The 21,486-nt window shown below is 35.8% G+C and overlaps 1 protein-coding gene across 10 annotated transcripts in view; it reads right to left on the bottom strand.

The window, feature by feature from the left end:
- KIAA1328 (KIAA1328 ortholog) overlaps positions 1 to 21,486 on the bottom strand; it is a 371,362-nt gene that overhangs the window by 144,013 nt on the left and 205,863 nt on the right. For all 10 annotated transcript variants that reach the window (XR_013551238.2, XM_078435291.2, XM_078435292.2 and 7 more), the window contains one exon: positions 6,879 to 7,552. Coding sequence is in view for 9 of the 10 variants with exons in the window: in XM_078435291.2 (XP_078291417.2) it covers positions 6,879 to 7,552 (674 nt within the window). In the remaining variant the exon portion in view is untranslated. The remainder of the gene's footprint in view (positions 1 to 6,878; positions 7,553 to 21,486) is intronic.

Raw genomic sequence — 21,486 nt, 5'->3', positions numbered from 1 at the left:
GAGATTCTCTCTCTCTCCCTCTCTCTTTGTCCCTCCCTCACTCTCTCTGTCTCAAAAATAAATAATTATATACCAAAAAAAAAATTAGATTAATTACCCTCCAGGAACTTAGAATTTTATAATAATATTTGGTAGTGACACATACATAGGTAGGTAAATGCAGAGAGCAGGGAAGCTATACTTCTATCAGACAAAATAGACAAATCAAAAATTGTAAAAAGACACAAAGAAAATCACTATATAATAATAAAAAGGTTGATTCATCAAGAGAATGTTAGCAATTGTACATATATGTGTATCTAACACAGCAACACCTAAATTTATTAAGCAAATACTAACATATCTGAAGGGAGAAACAGATAATTCAATAACAGCTTCAATACCCTACTTTCAACAATGGATAGATCATCCAGATGTTAAAGAAACACTGGACTTTAACTATGCTTTATATAAAATAGACCTAATAGACATATACAGAACATACCGTCAAACAGCAGCAGAACACATATTCTTTTCAGGTATAAACAGAACATTTTCCAGGACAGATCATGTTAGGTCACAAAACAATTCTTAGCAAATTGAATAAGACTGAAATCATACCTTTTCCAAACATAATGTTATAAAACTAGAAGTCAGTAACAGGAGGAAATGGGAAAATTCACAATAAGTGGAAATTAAACAACACACTCCTGAACAACCAGTGAGTCAAAGAAGAAATCAACAGGGACACTAAAAAATATCTTGAAACAAATTAAAATAGAAACATACCAAAATTTATGAAATGCAGCAAAAACAGTTCTAAGAGGTAAGTTTATAGTTTTAAATGTCTATATTAAGGAAAAAGAAAGATCTCGGGGTGCCTGGGTGACTCAGTCGGTTAAGCATCTGACTTTGGCTCAGGTCATGATCTCGTGGTTCGTGAATCTGAGCCCTGCATCAGGCTCTGTGCTGACAGTCAGAGCCTGGAGTCTGCTTGGGATTCTGTGTCTCCCTCTCTCTCTGCCCCTCCCCCACTCACAGTCTATCTATACATATCAAAAATAAATAAACATTAAAAAAATGTTTTAAAAAGAAAAAAATTAAGATCTCTAATAAACAATCTATAATTATACTTCAAGGAACTACAAAAAGAAAAACAAACCAGGGCCAAAGTTAGCTGAAGGGAGGAAATAACAATTGCCAGAGCAAAAATAAGAGACTAGAAAAATAGAAAGGATTACTGAAATGAAAAGCTGGTTTTTTGAAAGGATAAACAAAATTAACAAACTTTTGTTTGTTAGAAGAGAGGACTCCCAAAAAAAAAGCAGAAATGAAAGAGAAGCCATTATAACTGATACCACAGAAACACAAAGGATCATAAGAGGCTACTATAAACAGTTACATGCCAAAATATTGGATAATCCAGAAGAAATGATAAATTCCTAGAAATATACAACCTTCCAAAACGGAATCATGAAGAAACAGAAAATCTTAACAGACCCAAAATGACTAAGGATTAGATTAAATCAGTGAGTAAAAATCTTATGACAAAGAAAAATCCAGGACTAGATAGTTTCACTGGTGAATTCTACCAAACATTTTAAGACAAATTAATACAAATCTTTCTAAAACTCTTCCAAAAGTTTGAATAGGCAGGAACACACCCAAATTCATTGTATAAGGCAGCATTATACTGATACCAAAGCCAGGTAAGCACACCACAAGAAAAAAAAAAAAATAGGTCAATAATTCCAATTAATATAGATGAAAAGAAATCCCAACAAATACTGTCAAAGGGAATTTACTACATTAATAGAATAAAAAACAAAAATCATATGATCATTTCAATAAAATGCAGAAAAAGCATTTGTCACAATCCAACATCCTTTCATGATAATAGCTCTCAAGAAATTGAGTATAGAAAGAACATAACATAATCAAGGGCCATATATCACAAGCCCACTACTAACATCATATTCAAAGGTGAAAGGTTGAAAACTTTTCCTTTAAGATCAGGGACAAGACAAGGATGTCCACTCTTGTCACTCTTCTTCTACATAATACTGAAAGTACCAGCCCGAGCAATTAGGCAAGAAAAGCAAATAAAAGATATCCCAATCAGAAAGAAAAGTAAAATTTTCTCTGTTTGCAGATGGCTTAACCTTATGTAGAAAAAACAATGAAGATGCCATCAAACAACTGTTAGAACTAAAGAAGAAATTCACTAAAATTGCAGGGTACAAAAATCAACATACAAAAATCGGATGCATTTCTATACACTAACAATGAACTACCTAAAAAATAAATTAATAAATCAATCCCATTTACAGTTGCATCAAAAACAATACACTTAGAATAAATTTAACCAAGGAGGTAAAAGATCTGTACACTAAAGCTATAAGACACTGAGGAAATTGAGGAAAACACAAATAATGGAAAAATGTCTTGTGTTCATGGATTAGAAGAATCAGTATTGTTAAAATGTCCATACTACCAACAGTAATCTACAGGTTGAATGCAATCCTTATCAATATTCCATTGGAATTTTTCACAGAATTAGAAAAAGCAATTCTAAGATTTATATGGAACCAAAAAGACCCCAAATAGCCAAAGTAATCCTGAGAAAGAACAAAGCTGGAGGCTCCACACTTCCTAGCTTCAAACAATACAAAGCTATAGCAATCAAAACAGTGAAGGTATACAAACAGATATAAAGACAAACAGAACAGAATAGAAAGCCCAGAAATAGACTTGAGCATATACGGTTTGTTACTCTTTGTTCAGCATACCAAGAATACACAATGGGGAAGGGATAGTCTCTTTCAATAAATGGTGTTGGGAAAATTGGATATCCACATGCAAAAGAATGAAAAATTAACTTGAACTGGATTAAAGACTTAAATATAAGACCTAAAACTGTAAAACTACAAGAAGGAAACGTAGAAAAAAACTCCTTGACATTAGTCTTGGAAATTATTTTTTGGATTTGACACCAAAAGATCAGGCAAAACTAGTAAAAATAAGTGGGACCACATCAAGATAAAAGGCTTCTGCACAGCAAAGGAAATAAATTATAAAAATGAAATATATATATATGTATATATATATATGTATACATATAATCTCTCTCTCTCTCTCTCTCTCTCACACACACACACACACACATACACATATGATAAAGGGTTAATATTCAAAATATATAAGGGACTTACACAACTTAATAGCAAAAAAACCCCTAAATAATCCAATTAAAAAACTGGCAGAGGCACTGAGAAGACATTTTTCCAAAGAAGACATACAAGTTGACTCACAGGTACACGAAAAGTTGCTTGACATCACTAATTGTCAGTGACATGCAAATCAAAACTACAGTGAGATATTGCCTCACACCTGTTAGATTGGCTTTGATCAAAAAGATAAAAAGATAACAAATGTTGGGCAGGATATGGAGGAAAGGGAATTCCTATACACAGGTGGTGCAAATGCAAATTGGTACAGCCATTATGAAAAACGGTATGGAGGTTTCTCAAACAAACCTTAAAAACAGAACCACCATATGATCCCACAATCCTACTTCTGGGTATCTGCACTCCCATGTTCATTGTCGCATCACTCATAATGGAAACAACCTAAGTGTCTGCTAACACATGAATGGGTAAAAAGATATATAAAAATATATATTATTCAGCCAGGAGAAAGAAGGAAATCCTGACTTTTGCAACACCATGGATGAACCTAGAGGAACATTACACGAAGTGAACACACCAACACACCAAAATATGTGAGTCATAGTTAAAACCGTGCTGAGAGGGAAATTTATAGCACTAAATGCTCCCACCAGAAAAGAAAAAAGTCTCCAAGTAATGATCTAAGCTCCCACCTTAAGAAATTTAAAAATACAAGAGCAAGACAAATCCTACACAAGCAGAAGGAAGAAAATATTAAGAAATGAATGAAACTAATAAATGAGACCAGGATTCCCTAGATACCAAAGTTAGACAAAGACAGTACACACACACACACACACACACACACACACACACACACACACACACACAAAGACAGACCAAAATTCCTCATCAATACTGACGCAATGCCCTTAACAGACTCTTAGTAGATGGAATTTGGTAATATATAAAAAGTATTTTACACTATGACCAAATGGGACTTATTCCAGGAATGCAACACTAGGTCAATATTCAAAAGTTAATAAATACAATCCACCATATTAGTAGGCTAAATTAAAAAAAAATCACATGATCACATTAACTGATGTATAAACAGGATTTGAGGAAATTTAACAAACATTCATGATAAAAACTTTATATAACCTATAAGGAGAAAATTTGATAAATTAAACTTTATCAAAATTAAAAAAAAAGCCTTTTGCTCTGTGAAGGATCCTTTTAAGTAAGATGAAACAGACAATCCACAGAATAGGAGAAAATGTTTGCAATCCACCTATCTGAGAAAAGACATGTCTAGCATATATAAAAAGCTCTCAAAATTCAATAAATCTCAAGAAATCCAAATAGAATATAGACAAAAGATACTACAGAGACAATTTACCCAAAAAGATGGAAGAAAAACAAACAAGTAAATGAAAAGATTTTCAACATCACTAGCCATTAGGGAAATGCAAGCTAAGACCACAGTGAAATATTACTACACACAGATTAGAATAGGCAAAATAGAAATTTGTGACAATTCCAAACGCTGGTAAGGATGTGGAGAAACAATTTCATATACATTGGTGGTGAAGACATTTTTTATACTAAATATAGTATAAGCTAAGTATACATTTAATTTTTTAAAACTAAATATATACTTATCATATGATCTAGCAATCACATTCTTAACTTTTATTTGTAGAAATGAAAACCTTAGTCCACACAGAAACTTGTATAAAGATGTATGTAGCAGCTCTCCGTGTAATAGGCAAAGAACCAAGTTGCCCTTCAATAGATAATTGGTTAAACAGATCATGGTATAACCATATCATGGACTACTACTCCACAATCAAAAGGCACAACATATGTTACAACCTAGATGAATCTCAAGAGCATTATACTGCGTGAAAAAAAGCCAACATCGAACATTCATACACCGTATAATCCCATTTATATAACAATCTCAAAATGCCAAAATTATAGAAATAGACAACAGATTACTGGTTTCTATGGGTTAAGGATGGTGGGGGCAGAAGAGGGTGGACAACTCAAATGGGGTAGTAAAAAGGAAACCCTGGTGTTGCTGAAATAGTTCTATAGTTTGATTGTTGTGATGGTTACACAAGTCCACACGTGGTAAAATGCATGGAACTAGACATATTGTACCAAAGTTGATTTATTAATTTTGATATTGTATTCTAGTTATGTAAGATATAGCCATTGGGAGAAACTGGGAGGACCTCTCTGTACTATGTATGCAACTTCCTGTTAATCTATAATTATTTATTGAAAAGTTTATAAATCTCTATAAATACGTATAAGCTTTTACAATTTATGCATACACAAAACTTGCTGAAAAACTGTATTTCATAGCTCTCTCATCTAAGCTAGGATGATCAAGATAACAATAAAGACTTTATTGTCATTATGCAGTATTATTTTAATAAATAGAGCTGTTCAAATGAACACAATGTCTATTTATTGTCATTACATAGCATTATTTCAGTAAGCAGTGCTGTCCAAGTGAACATGAAACCTGTTTTAAAATTATGCAGTCTGCTGGACTATGCCCTCTTTAATGACCACATTGGATTCATTTCTCTATCCTAAGTGCCTAGAACCATTTCTTACATATCATAGGCATTCAATAAATGTTAGTTAAATACAGTTCTCAAGAGAGATTAGACATTAACTGGAGGATTAGAGATTGGGGTCATCAAACTGAAGCAATCTTTTGGCCTTTGGTGAAAATCTTGTTATAAGAGCCTTCATTTTCAGTTATGTTAAGAGCCTCCAGCTTTCAACAGTGAAGAACAGAACTGTCCGATCATGAATAAAGAGAAAGTGGCAGAGCACTTCTGGTTCCAAGCAAAGCATTACACTAAAGGAAAAATTCCAAGAAAGAACTCTCAAAGATATTAGAATCTAAAAAATATTGGCAGAATCTGTGAGTGAGAGACAATTAACTCTAAGAACTAAAAGACAATGACAGTTGTACTAAGTGTGTCTGTATAGGATGTATGTGTCTGCATAGAATGTATGAATGTGTACAAAGGGGAAATGGTAAGTTTGATCAAGAAGGAAATGGCAGGGATATATATACAAGCACTTCTCTCGGAAAACTTGTAATTTATTATTTATTTATTTATTTATTTACTTATTTAAGTTTATTTATTTATTTTGAGAGAGAGAGAGAGAGAAGAGTTCAAATGTGGGTAAGTTTATAGGAATTGGTTATTGAACAGGTTATGTTTCATGACGAGAAAAGGTTGAATTTAGAAGGCTCTTATCATTTGTTACATTTTATATTATGGTGGATAGACATAAATATGGTATGATGACAGTTAATCACTCTGCTTCACAATCTGATTCCACATCCTGAAGTCTCAAATTTTTACTTAATGCCTAATAGTCTCCATGATGACCTCAAATAGCAGAAGATTTTATGTAACAATATCTTTTAAAAATATTCTCTTTAGAATCCAGCGAAAGTTACAATGGACTGCTCAGAGGTAGATATTCTAGGCTAACATTTGGGAAGATGGGGTAATGTTCTAAGTCTTCCAAAGAAGATCATAGAATTTACTTAGTCATCATAGTTAGTATGCATCTTGAGGAAGCCAAGACCCCAAGGAACCTCTGTGCCTTTGCAACTTTATATTAGTACAAGAGTCATTTTACACGGAGTTCTCCAAGCTAGACATTGCTGAGAGAACAGGTAAGACTCACCAATTATAATCCAGTCGAGACTGATGAAGCTGCTGCTGTTTCAGGAGAAGCTTTGTCTCCTGCTGGGTCAGCAGATGCTGAAGGCGCTCTTTTTCAATTTCCAGCTCCATTTTCTGAAGCATAAGTTGCTGCCTTCTATTTTCCGAGAGTTGCTTTCTCACATCAGTTTCACTAGCCTGCTGTGTTCCTTGACCATGCAGCAGGGATGCCCAGGAAAGCCCACAATTATTGCATGATTCCAGATGTGTTTTGGAATATTGAGGGGCCGTGTGCGTAGGATGACTTTCATGAACATGATCTTCATTTTCAGAAAGTCTATGACCACAACACTGACTGGATGGAGAAGGCTTCAGGTGTTGGCATTGTTTCATCTTCAATTCCGCTGGTGGGGCTTTCTCTGTAGGGACTGCGTCTACTAGTTTTCTCCCTGGAGATCCATAATCACATGTTCTGGTCTCTAATGGCACCCTGTCTTGGTCCTCTTTAGGACAATGAAAATCTGCTGGCTTCAAAGAATTATTCTTAAACTCCACAAGGGATTCTGAAGCAGAGTCTTGGATTGCAGACATAGGCCTCTGCTTGGTTTGATAGCAGGTTTGTGATTTGGCTACACTCAAGTAGGAGCCATCCAGTTCCATAGCTGAAGACCGAAGAGTGCTCTTCCTATTGGATACCTAAAAGGAACCGCAAGATCATTTGTCAAATAAGAGCACACTGAAAGGAGTTCTTTTGACTTTTCAGAAATCAGTGATATATGTTTCTCAAAACAAAGCTCTTTTTCTGTCTTCTTAATAAATGATAGTATTCACATAGCTAAACAGACATGTGCCACAAAGCCAAACCCATTTTCAAACAATCTACATTTCAGTAAATCCAGAAGTAAGAGAAAAAGAAAGTACTTCTATTTGCTGTTTAAGCAAGATTCCAGGAGTTGGAAATAATGAGTGTTACATAGAATCAACTTTGAGAAGAGGCAAAAGCATTAAATGCTAAGGTCTTAAAATGTTTACTTTTAAATACTAAGCCAAGAAATCCACTCAGCCACCTTAAAACCCTTTGAAATGTCCTTTGTTTGTCCATTACACACAATGAGATTTGATGTAAAACAGTTCATCTTATACTGAATAGGATGTTAGTTACCGCCAGAAATTTGATGAGTTTTTGTATCTTTAGAGCACACAGATAAAACCAAGCACTTTCCAAAAAATATGATTCTAATCAAAAGCGGTTATTTAAATACAAACCATATTTAATTTCAGCTATAAACATAAGTGATTTTTTAGTTAAGCTATTTGAGTGATCATAGCCTGATAGAACTCAGGCAGAAAGGAAGCAGTTGCAAATTACCTTTGGCAGGCCAATAGCATGAGCTTTCCAGCATTTTAGCCTCACGCCTGTTCTATCAGGGAGAGCAAAACTTAGCTTATATCAGTGATTCTCTAACTTTAGCATGTATCAGAATCACCTGGAGGAAGTGTCAAATGTGAATTTCTGGGCTTCATTCTTAGGGTTTCCAATTCAGTAAGTATGGAGCAGAGTTAAGTGAAGCTGTGTTTTTAACAAGTTGCCAGATGATGCTGATGTTGCTAATCTGGCACCACACTTTGAGAACCACTGGTGTCACGGGACATCTGACTCCTCCTGTGTCCCTCTTATAGGACTGTTTTCGTAACACTGGCCTCATCCAGGTAATCCTGGATAATTCCCTCATCTCAAAGTCCTTAAGTTAATCACATCTATAAAGTCTCTTGTCATACAAAATCCTTTGTGTCATATAAAGAGACTTTCACAGGTTCCAGGAATTAGGACATGGACATATTTGGGGGGGCATTATTCAGTCTGCCACAACTTCTTTTTAAATTAGAACTAAATCATAAACAGTTGAGATGGTTACCTTATTCTAGAGACATGGAATAAATGAATAATTGAGATCCCTAGCAGAAGGGAGAAAAAAAAATCCCACCAATTTACCTTGTAATAGTTGAGATGATCTGATTGGAAAAAAATGTCAACAGATATACAGCAACACCATGTTTCCTATATTCTTTTTTAAATACATTTTTAAAATGTTTATTTATTTATTTTGAGAGAGAAAGACAGAGAAAGAGAGAATCTCGAGCAGGCCCCAAGCTTGGCTCAGGGCCCAACTCGGGTTCAATCCCACGACTGTGAGATCATGACCCAAGCCAAAACCAAGATACTTAACCGACTGAGCCACCCAGGCATCCTTGTTTCCTATCTTCCGATAAAAGAGGATTATCAGAATTATTATATTATTATATTATATTATTATAATGATTATTAAGACTTTGAGTTTCTAAAACAATACTAAAGGAGTTCTATTCAAATGAGAATGACCCATATCTAGGAAGGAGACTTGGTCCTCTTCAAAGAAGACACACAATCCTTTACACTGAGCAGGTGACACGGAGTAGATTGCAAGCTACGGAGAAGAAACTAGTCCTAGGGCAAAATTTATGATAAACTACCTCATAAAAAAAATTAACCTCATTTTACAACTAAAGGGAAACTCCAGTCCACATTAATCTCCCCTACTCTGAACTTCTGTAGCACTTACTGTCAAAACAAATATTTAACATTTATCATCTGCTACTCTGTATGGTAAGCTATCTTTTCATAGAATTATATTTAAAAATGACAGGTGAATTTTTTAAAGGTCTGGAAACTTAAATCCACTCTTTTACATTGTCCTATGTTTCCTAATCCATGTGTTGGCAACTTAACGATGGCATGTATGTATTATTTTATATTCTTATTTTTGTTCCTCAGCATTATTTACATATGTGCATCTTTAGATACTGATATAGCTGATACTTATGTTAATGGTACTGATTATTAAATTACTCATAAATGTCACATATTTGGAATATTTAAAAATGTTTTTTTGGAAGTGTCAGGTATTTGGAATATTAAAAAAATACTTTTGTTGGTAGTTAACTTTTTATGTTTATGAGAAGCAGTTCAACTTAATGATTTTGATGCACACTTTGCTCAAAGAGAACACTCCTTTGCCAGTTACTGATGGGTGACTGTGCATGTTGGTAGGCAGAATTCTAAGATGGTCCCCAAGATTCCTGTCCTCTTTGTGTGCCCACGTGGTATTATCTCCTCCCCTTGAATGTGGGTATAACTTGTGAACATGATGAGATATTAATCCCATTATTACGCTAGAGTATATGACCAAAGGGACATTACAGATTAACTCAGGCTCCTCCTAATCAGTAGAGTTTTAATTAATACAAAGGAGATTATCTTTTATGGGCCACACCTAATCAAGTAAGTCCTTTATAAAAGGGTCTGGTGCCCTCCCTAAGATCAGAGATTGGCTTTGAAGAAACAAGCTAACATGTTATGGGAGGACCAATGAAGGGGGTCATGTGCCAATGACCTCTGGAGCAGAAGGCAGTTTCCAGCCAACAGCTAGCAAAAAATGAGACATCAGGAAACTAAATTCTGCCAACAAGCACGTGAGCTTGGAAGGGGACCTAGAGCTCCAGATGAGAATGCAGCCCAGCTGTTACCCAGACTGCACCTTTCTAAGACCCCAAGCAGAGGACCCAACCAACCTGCACCTGACTCATGACCCATAGAAATGGTGAGATAATAAATGTGTGTTGTATTAAACTAGTAAATTTGTAGTATTTTGTTGCACAGCAATAAAAAAATGAATAAAGCACCTTTTTCAACTTGCCTGACCCTCAGTTTTCTCATCAGTAAAACAGGGATCAAAGACAGCATCTACCTTAAAACTGAACATGGTGGGGGCGCCTGGGTGGCTTGGTCGGTTAAGCGTCCGACTTCGACTCAGGTCATGATCTCACAGTCCGTGAGTTCAAGCCCTGTGTTGGGCTCTGTGCTGACAGCTCAGAGCCTGGAGCCTGTTTCAGATTCTGTGTCTCCCTCTCTCTCTGCCCCTCCCCTGTTCATGCTCTGTCTCTCTCTGTCTCAAAAATAAATAAATGTTAAAAAAAAATTAAAAAAAAAAAACTGAACATGGTGGACAGACGGATGGGCACTTATCAAGGTTGCCATTTCATAAGGGTACTGATTTACAAAAAGGAAAAAAAAAAAACCCTTATATTTACCCAAACGTTTTTCAAGGAGAACCTTATGGGGTATGTGCCGGGGAGGGGCAGGGGGGAAGTGAGATCTCCAAGGGACATGTACAGTTACAATGATTACCTTAAATTGTCTTCTAAAACAAATGAGTTTGGTTATCCAGCTTTATTTTGCTACAGTGAGGCATGCAAGTTGGGTCAGTGTTGAAATGCTTTAGATAATAGACAGATTCTTCAAGTTTGTCCTCATTACAAAATATGTCTTACCCTGACATCTTGCCTTGCCTCTTAGGGCTATTGTGACGACTGGATGAGAACATTCACACAAAGTGCTTTGGATATTGCCAATCTACAGTCAGTATTCAAACAATGTTTCCTATTATAATTATTACTACTGTTACTAGCATTGACTTCTCTGCCCCAACAACTTTTGCAGTCAGGGTTCTATTTACTTCCTCTGTATGTATAGCACTGAGGCTTGCATATACTACATTCTCAATAACAAGGGGCTGACTGTATCAGATAAGAAGAAAAGTCAAGTTGGGGTATGCGTCCCAGAAAATTAGAAATGAAAATCAGAATCCATGATTAGGCTGAATTATGTGCTACTAAGGAAAATGAAGAGAGGAGAAATAGAAAACTGCCTATTAGGATCTGAATATAAGAAATTAAGTTATTTTATTAGTGAAGTGAAGACAAATATTGCCTCTGGGACACATGGAAGTCACAACGGGCCCAATGAAACAGATGTGTTTTTCTTTCTGGAGCTGCTGCACCATGCTTTCTATGAGATGTTTACAAATGTAACCTCTTTTAACTAAGGCTTAAACTAACAAATCCCAAACCGCTGTCTCTGGCATATGGGTTTGATATGAATTTTTCAGATACATCACACTAATTTAGGAACCAATAATTTTTTTAATGGAGGCATAATTTACATATACTAAAATGCACACATCTTAAGTGTACAGCTTGATGAATTTTTACATTTGCATATACCCATGTAATCATCATTACCCCAGAAAGGTCCCTGTGCCCTTTCTAGTCAAACCAACCTCCTCATACTCCCAGAGGTAACCATTATTCTCACTTCTATGACCATAGATTAGTTTTGCCTATGTTTAGCTTCACATAAATGGAATCATATGGCATGCTACTCTTTTGTGGCTGGCTTCTTAAGCTCAACATAATTTTGCATGTTTATTTTTGAGAAAGAGAGAGAGAGAGAAAGAGAAGGGGGTGGGGCAGAGAGAGAGCACAGAGGATCCGAAGTGGGCACTGCACTGACAGCAGAGAGAATGTTGTGGGGCTCCAACTCACCAACCAGGAGATCATGACCTGAGCCGAAGTCGGTCACTTAACCAACTGAGCCACCCAGGAGCCTCATTAAGTTCAACATAATTTTGAATTTCTTTTATGTTTCTGTGTGTATCAATAGTTCATTCTTTTATATTGTTGCATAGTATTTCATTGTATGAATATAACAAAATTTGTTTATTCATTCTCTTATTGGATTAGGTTGTTCTGGTTTAGGGCTACTGCGAATAAAACTGCTAGCAATATTCTTACACAAAGTCTTTTTTTGACATACATATTTATTTTTCTTGGGTGCCAGGTAGGCATATGTTTGACTTTATTAGAAACAGTCAGAGTGGTCCATCTGTTTTACATCTCCATCAGCAAAGTAAAAGAGTCCCAGTTGCTTCTCATTCACACTTACATTTGATACTATGTTTTTATTTTTAGCCAATCTGGTGTGTAGTGAAATCTTATTGTGATTTTATTTTTCATTTCCCTGATATGTAATGATAATTAATTAACATATGCTTATTGGCCATTTGGATATCTTGTTTTGTGAAGTGCTTGTTGAAACCAATACAGTTAAATAATTCAAAATAATTTTTAAAAATTTAAAAATGTTTGTTTATTTTTGAGAGAGAAAGAATGTGAGTGGGGGAGGGACAGAGAGTGAGGGAGAGAGAATCCAAAGAAGGCTCTGAGCTATCAGCACAAAATCCAAGTTGGGGCTCAAACCCATGAACCATGAGATCGTGACCTGAGCTGAAGTTGGATGCTAAACTGACTGAGCCACCCAGACACCCCAAAATAACTTTTAAAGGACTGAGATGGGAAATGGAAAATGAAGGTCAGAGAAGAGACCTTTATGCAAATTATTACTGATGAGAGAACTGGGTTCTAAATATTCACCTTCACTGACCATTGAACTGAACTAAACATAGAGTTTACTATGTACTATGCTAAATGTTTTACATACTCAACCTATAATTCTTGATCACGACCTGAGCAAAAATCAACAGTTGGGCGCTTAACCAACTGAGCCACCCAGGTGCCCCTCAGCCTGTAATTCTTAACAACTCTATAAGGTAGTTATTAGAGTTACCAATTTGCATATGAGATAATGAAGTGCACTGAAGCAACACAACTTTCCCAAGATCCCATCAACACTATATTTGAGATAAATGGGAATATGAATCACTCCAAATCTGTAGTCTTCCATTTCTCCATAATGTAGCTTTTTAAAAAAAATTCGTTAATATGAAATGCTATTAAGCATAGAAAAGTTTAATCATCTCAGTGAATAATAATAAGTGAATAATAAGAAGACAATGTCCACCCACATAACCACTATCCAAGAAACGGAAAGCTGTCTGTATGCAGAAGACCCTGCACAATCTCTACTCTCTACCTCTCCTGTCCAAGGGAATTACCATCTTGACTTTTATGGGAATAACTTCTCTGCTTCATACTTCCCTACTTAAAAGTCCATACCGGAATTTGGTTTTACCTGTTTATTTTTAAAGTATAAATGGAATAACATGAAGTACATTTTGTGTCTGACTTCTTTATCCAACATTGTAATTATGAAGTTCATACATGATATAGAATGTGGCTGTAATTTGTTTGTTTTCATCAAAGATTTGCAAAGGTTAGCAAACTTCTGTAAAGGGCCAGTTAATAGACCTTTTAGTTTGCAGTCCATATGGTCTTTGTCATAACTACTCAGTTCTGCTTTTGTAGTGTGAAAGCAAGAGACAATACATAAATGAAAGACTGGTCCAGTAAAACCTTATTTACAGACACTGAAATCTGAATTTCAGGTAGTTTTCCCATTTTATGAAATATTCTTCACCCCCCCCCAACCATTAAAAAAGTTAAAAACCATTCTTAACTCATGAAATTGGATTTGTCCTGCTATATTTTGCCATTTGAACCTGATGATTACATTGAGTGCTCCTCCCATTAAAGGATTCCATGAATATACTAAGATACGCTTAAAACCCATCACAATGACTTGTAAAGGGCTGTCAAGAATTATCTGTGTGATGAAAATTAGTTGAATGGAGTGCTTAATCAGAGATGAACAAAATGATATTTAGGAGAAAAGAAAAGCATGCAGAAGAGGCAGGAAAACAAATGGTATAAATGAAAAAATAAGTTTAGACAGGATAATGATCTGTAGATCACAACAAATAAAGAAGTTGAGTTCAGGGGGCACCTGGTGGCTTAGTTGGTTGAGCATCCAACTCTTGATTTCAGCTCAGGTCATGATATCAGAGTCATGGGATCAAGTCCTGCGTTGGGCTCTGCTCTAAGCGTGGAGCCTGCTTAAGATTCTACTTCTCTCTCTGATCCTGCCCCACTCACTATCTCTCAAAACAAACAAACAAACAAAAAATTATTCTATTAAAAAAATTGAGTTCAAAATGGTAGCATGTTAGGATTTGTATTATATAAAAGGTACCACAAACCTTGACTACACTTTAAGACTCTACAAGTGGCACAAATAAAGCCAATAAAGTCTTTGATGGGATATGATATGGGATCCATAGCACAAAAGAAAGATGAGGAGAAAATGCAGGCATTTTTGGCTTATGACATAATTGGAGTACAATGTCTTTTAACTTGGGTAGACACATACTTATGACAACATAAAAAAAATAAGTAACAGGAGACAAACAAAACATGAGAAGAGTATAAAAAAATGTTTAAAAAATGTGAGAGACTTAGCTTGGACACAATGAAGAATTTTCTGAGAGTGGAAGTTAGTAAATTTCTGAGCTGGAAGAGGGTTTTCTGAATCTTTAAGATACTTTCTTAAATATGCCATTAAAAAGACTTCATAGGAAAGAAAGATGTCTCTAAACACTATGATGTGTCATCTTGTATACACATTCACATGTACAGCTATCTTGTATGCGCAAGCATATACACGAACACACACAATCACATACTATTCCTATGGTGATACAAAGCTTTTCGGTGTTCTCACATGTTAAAAAAAAAATCTGCAGTATTGCTTTGTGAAATACAATCAACAAGTATATTTTGTAAGTTTCTGCAAATCATTTTTACAGGTCTGGCCAATCTCTCTGCTATGAAGCCATAAGAAAAGAGGTGAATTAAACTGCAGTAATTATTTCTTGCAACAGGTAGTTATTTTGCATGATTAGGAAGTGATTATTTATAATGCATTTGTGAATTGTTAACCACAGAATTAGTGGTTAACAATATCAATAAATATTATTGATCTATTTATGATATTCATGTCTCTAATGGCAAATAATAATAATTTACTATCCTGGCAAACACCCTATTAACAATCCTCACATTCCCACAGATAGCCTTATAAGAATGAAAATCTCAAATTTATAACTTCAAAATTTCCCCCTGTGCTCTTTATTTAATGAGGAGTCAGAAATTCAAGACCTATATTAAATATTTCTAAACCTAAATTACTGTGTGTGGGACAGGTCATTGCATTACCCAGAACATTTGGAATGAATGTGAAATAAGGCATAGAACGACATGCTGCATTTTTAAAGTTGGCCTTCCATGGACCAGTTGTCAAGCTGACAGAAGCTGTGTAATGCAACAGCTGCACTGTGTGGTTTGCCAAAGTCTCATCCCAAATAAATGTTCGTTCTCCCCAGTGCAATTAACTCTCCTATACTGGCAGATTTCGCTAGAAGATCATCAAGGTAGATTACCTTCCAGCGTTATGAACTAAATACTTACAGGTGTTGTATCATCAGTTATAACTTACAAACTTTTGCATTTAGGAAGACATCCAGGCAAATGAATCATCTAATTTATGAATTATTTATAAGAAATTCACAGCATGCTCCTGGCATCATCCATGGCCTTTTCCAGGTCATATGACACCAATTAGAGCTGAATTTTAAATTATTCAATAACCTGAACTCTCTTGTCATTTAACATATAGATATCAATGCAGTAAACAAGTTAAATCTAATGGGCCCTAGAGGTTTAAGCTTCTCTGCTGCTCAGCAGCTGAAGCTGTAGGCTATCAATGGAAGAGAAAAATAACAGAATGCAGCAGTCAAATGCATTTGCAAGGCTCTAATGACTTATTCTAGTTCCCACAGGGATTGTGGCACAACCTAGGATTATTGAATCTAAAAGACATTAAAGTCAATAATTATGAGATTTAAAAGGATATAGATATAGACACATGATAATGTACAGATGACAGAATACTAGCAGCACATACCAAATGCACTACCAACTTTTAGGATGTGTACACCAGAAGTGTGCCAAAATTTCCAAATGTAACTACCAGACTCAGAAAAGGCTAAACCTCATAACATTCAATCATTCCTCTCTTTCTTGAAAGTTGGAATGTGTTGATTTGCTGTAAAAATGAATGAGAGCACGGAAGAACTGACACCATACTTGAGGTGAGGTCAAAAGACCTTGATTAGAATTCTAGTATTCCACTTAGGAGTTCTGTTATTTTTGGAAAGTCACTTTACATCTCTTAGGCAGTTTAGATGTTTGTAAAATAAGGGGATGGGTTTGACAATTTCTAAAGCTTATGCTATCTTTAAGAGCTAAGAAACCCAGGGATTGGATTGTTATACCCCAAGGAGATGAAAGAAAAGAAAAGGGTTAGATGAAAAATTATAGCAATCAATAAAACTTCAGCTATCAACTAACAGAATTACTGCAAAATACTGGATGTCCCTTGATTCTATTTCCCCTGACAAATTCTGTGGGTTGTTTTAGCAATTTTTAAAATGCTTATTTATTTATTTCGAGAAAGTGAGCAGAGGAGGTGCAGAGAGAGGGAGAGAGAGAGAGAATCCCAAGCAGGTTCTGCACTGTCAGTGCAAAGGATGATACTGGGCTCGAACCCATAAATGGTGAGATCATGCCTGAGCCGAAATCAAGAGTGGGATGCTTAACCGACTGAGCCACCAAGGTGCACTGAAAATTCTGTGTTTTAACACTACTGCCTTATGTGATTTACACACTAGAAAACTTAAATCAGCCTCTTAACTGGTCATTAAATTTGAAAGACATACAAATGAAGATTGAATAAGACAAATGTATAGTTGTGAAGATAGTCCCAGATACTTGGATGAGATTTAAATATTTTGAAGGGATAGGATAACCATTCACCACAGAAATATATAAGTGATACTGATTCAAATTGCTTTACCATATATGATTATAAATGGTAAAAGAAAAAAAAAGCAGATTTATACATGGTTTTCTAAATCTACCAAAGGAAACAGATGCACAAGGCTAGTTTTAACTCAATGAAGATCGGAAAGAAGATGAAATAATGTTATAGAGAAAATGAAACAAAGACAAATTAGAAGTGGTGAGGACAAACTTCACATGCATAAACATGAAAAGAAAACATACTGAATATTAAAGCCAACTGTACTTAGATTTGGTTACGGATGCAGCACAAGAAAATCATCCTTAAAAGTTCACACTAATTTTCCCGTGCACCCTCTTGGCTTTATGTTTATAGGGTGTATCCTGGGGCCCCAAGCAGAGCTCCCCCTGGTCTGTTTATGGTCCTCTCTTCTGTAGCTCCAGTGGCAGCCTCAAGAATGGAAATAAGAAGTGAACGAAGGCAGTTCAATGTAGTTCGTTTTAAAGGAAGCAAGCAAGATTAGTTTGTGTCAAATGAAAGGAATTCTTAATATACTTTCTAGAAAACATAAAGTTAACACCATGTGAACATAACCAACTGTCCCTGAAGGGGAGGTCAGGGTTAGAACTATGTTTATGTTGTTGGCTGAGGGAAAAAAGTATCTGTGTTGTATCTTTGAAACTAGCAAGTAAAAATAAACTCTGCTGAAAAAGAATATTTAAGAAATACCAAGAAATATAACCCCTGGTGTACTTGTAGGAAACAGGAGGGAGGGAGAGCCAGCCTGTTGTTTATTACACCAAGATTTCCTGAAATGAATCACAGCTCTTTTACTAAAGATTAGAGTCTGCTATATCCTTTTTTCCCCTATATAAGTGATTCCAGACCAGGGATATTGAAGAGATCTAATGAGAAGCATTTCTGAAAGCACAGGGAACTAGCAAACCAGAAAGATTTAAGGTAACCAACCTTAAAGGGCTAGCCCTTCCTTGGGGACTCAAGATTTATTTTAGAAATCTTAGTCCTTTAAATGCATACATAAAGTCCTGACTTTAAAAAATTTAGGACATTACTTATTAGCTAGTTTAGTGTACCACAAAAAAATCAAGAGAAGAGACTTCATTTAGAACTTAATAAAAAAATAAGTGATGCAATTTCCATGTGCTCAAATGCCCTGGCTCCTTTTTAGTCTTCCAAATGCAACTCCGAAATGCTTCCAGGCTGGTTTGGCCTGGTTTAGCACCACTTCCTGCTATTGTGGCTTCCCCACCCCCCAGCTCACCTTGGTTTTGCCTTCCCCAGGAGGATTTTGTTCCGCCCTTTATTGTTGTATTCATTTCATCCTGCTCTGTAACAGTTCAACGTTAGCTGTTTTCACATCTCGAAGTTTCCCTGTGATGTGTAAGTATTTACACTTTTTTTTTTAATTTTTCTTAATATTTATTTTTGAGACGGAGAGAAACAGCATGAACGGGGGGAGGGTCAGAGAGAGAGGGAGACACAGAATCCGAAGCAGGCTCCAGGCTCCAAGCCGTCAGCACAGAGCTGGACGTGGGGCTCGAACTCAGGGACCGTGAGATCATGACCCGAGCTGAAGTCGGATGCTCAACTGACTGAGCCACCCAGGCGCCCCAGTATTTACACTTCTTATGGAAACTATAAACTGTTTGAGAGCGGAGATCTCAAAAGATACCATTACTTTTGTTTATTGTTGTATCCCGAAAAGAGATAGTAGGTGCTTAATAAATAATGAGGTTTTTTGCATACAGTTTGGTCCCACTCCAGGAAATACCAGGTGGAACTTCAGGAGAGAGGCAATGTTACTTTCAACTTCATATTACAATGACACTGGTCTTTATAAATAAAAAATACTTAAATTAATGAACATGTGTTAAATGAACCAATAAACAGGAAGCAGGAGTATCAACAACTAAATGGCCTAGCTGGTATCCTAAGGAGCTTGATGGTAATTTATAGCAAAATGTATTTTACTTTTTTCAGGAGACACTTTTTCTACAAGTACCTTTTCTCAGAGTGTTTAAAGGTTAATAAGAGATTCCATAAATTCAAGAAAAATTCCAACTATACCTTTCAGGAGTCTCAATGCCTATTTAGTTTGGATCTGTGAAATAGTAAAATATAAGGGCACTGTCTCCTTCTGAGATGAGAATTTAAACTTAAAGCAGAACTTTATATTATTTTCTAGAATGCTCCATGGAAAGGTTTTCAAACAAGACACTATATTGAAAGACTGAAAAACATGCGCGCTATATCAACATTGATAAGAATAGGCAAACAAGCTCAAAAATGTAATATCTGAAATAAAAGGCAACGGCTACAAAGTTTCCTACTTTGAGTTATTTTTAAAAATCAGCCTTAAGGTAACTGACTTTCATATTGTAAACAAGGCTGGAAGGTTTTGAGACCACCACATTATGTTCAGAAGAAAGATTTATAGACATTTTGGACAAGCAGGGCTTTTAAAATGTAAAGTTAATTGTGTTTTTCCCCAAAACATTTCTCGGTTAATGCTGTCATCCAATGTGTGTAAAGGATACTCCCAAATACAATCCTAAAACTATTTTTAAAAAATAAACTTGTTTCCCTTCTGTTCCCTGCTTTTGGGTGCTGCTCAGGTGCTAAATGTGAGAAGACATGGTTAGGATGCTAGAGATTGGGGAGGAATGATTAATTTTTTAATAAAGCCATGAAGTGTAAGATACATAGGAATGGATAAAACTTGTGCATCTAAAAGCCAAGTCTTCTATATTTGTCTAAAATATAAGGGAAGCATGTATATAAATAAAATACTATGGATAAACAGATTCAGTATTATAATCCTCCTCCTGTTCTGTAATTTACCCAAAGGTACAGGCTCCCACCTTGGAATGAGCAGGCAGGATAGGGATCTGGCAGTACCTGCCAGATGCTATGCTAGGAGGCAAGAATACAAAGCTTGATAAGAAAGTCCCAACCTTCATGACCCTTGAATTTTAGCTAAGGTGAAAAAAAACAAAACAAAAACATTTTATGTGATAAGGTCTACTAAGAATGTTATATGCAGAGTTGAAAAGCATTAGTGAGATTAGATTTGCTTCTAGTGGGGGTGGGGAAAGTTGGGAAGTTTTCACAGTAGAGAAGACATTTAAATTTTGGAAGACAGAATAGAGTTTATTAACGATAAAGGTGTGTGTGAGGGTGTGTAGTGTGTGTAGGATAAGACCTTTCAGACAAAACAAGGATTATGAAGATGAGTCTGTATGGTAAACTCTAAGTAGTCTAGAGCATGGTGGACAGGGGGATGGGGAATGGATGAAGACAGGTAGATGCCAGATATAAATGGTGTGAATGCCATGCTAAAGAAGTTTCACTTTAAATTTTCTATGCCCACCTAATACAGGAGATGGCCAATGAGCCAACTGGTGGGTAGCTGGAAGGAAATAAAATAATAAAATGCAAGATAATCTACTCAGTACCTGAAGGAACCAAGACATAAAGTTTATATGGGGAGACAGAAAAAGACAAAGAAAGAAGGCAGGCCTATGTCAGATGAAAACACTAAAAAAATTAAATTGAAATAATATAATTAAAATTAAAGTGTTCAGATCTATACACTATACTGAATGATCTTTGGAGAGTAAGGGTAGGTAGATCTAGGTAGAGGGTGGATGCCTAGCGAAGGCATAAAAAGGAATTATAGTAGAAGGAAGGCAGCAATGAACTTTCTACAATTTGTTGATTAAGTAACTCTATAGAATTTCTTCAGGGTCTAGTACTTCCAAATTCTCAAAAAGGTTGGGCAAAATCCATTGTGGATTAGTTTCTTTCAGTCAGTCTCCCGTCATGAATAAGTATGAGGACAAACTGTTTTAAAAAATCTGTTTGAAGGCACTGATGTGTTACTAAGGTAGTGAGGACATGAAGAGGCCAGGATCCCAGAGTGAAGGTAAACAAGAAAAGATAGCTTGACATTAGTTGTCACTTTTCTGTTCAAGACATTCTAAATTAGGATGCTGGCTGGGAAGCTGAGAAGAGCTGTAAGCGTCTCACAGGGCAGGAAACAAAATTTGGATTTCAGAGCCTGCCAAGAAAGAGGTCC

The sequence above is a fragment of the Panthera onca genome, chromosome D3 (assembly GCF_046562875.1).
Source record: "Panthera onca isolate mPanOnc1 chromosome D3, mPanOnc1 haplotype 2, whole genome shotgun sequence".
In the NCBI taxonomy this organism is placed as follows: Eukaryota; Metazoa; Chordata; class Mammalia; order Carnivora; family Felidae; genus Panthera; species Panthera onca.
Note: the sequence above shows the minus strand (reverse complement) of the source record. Positions and strands in the feature narration are given on the sequence as shown.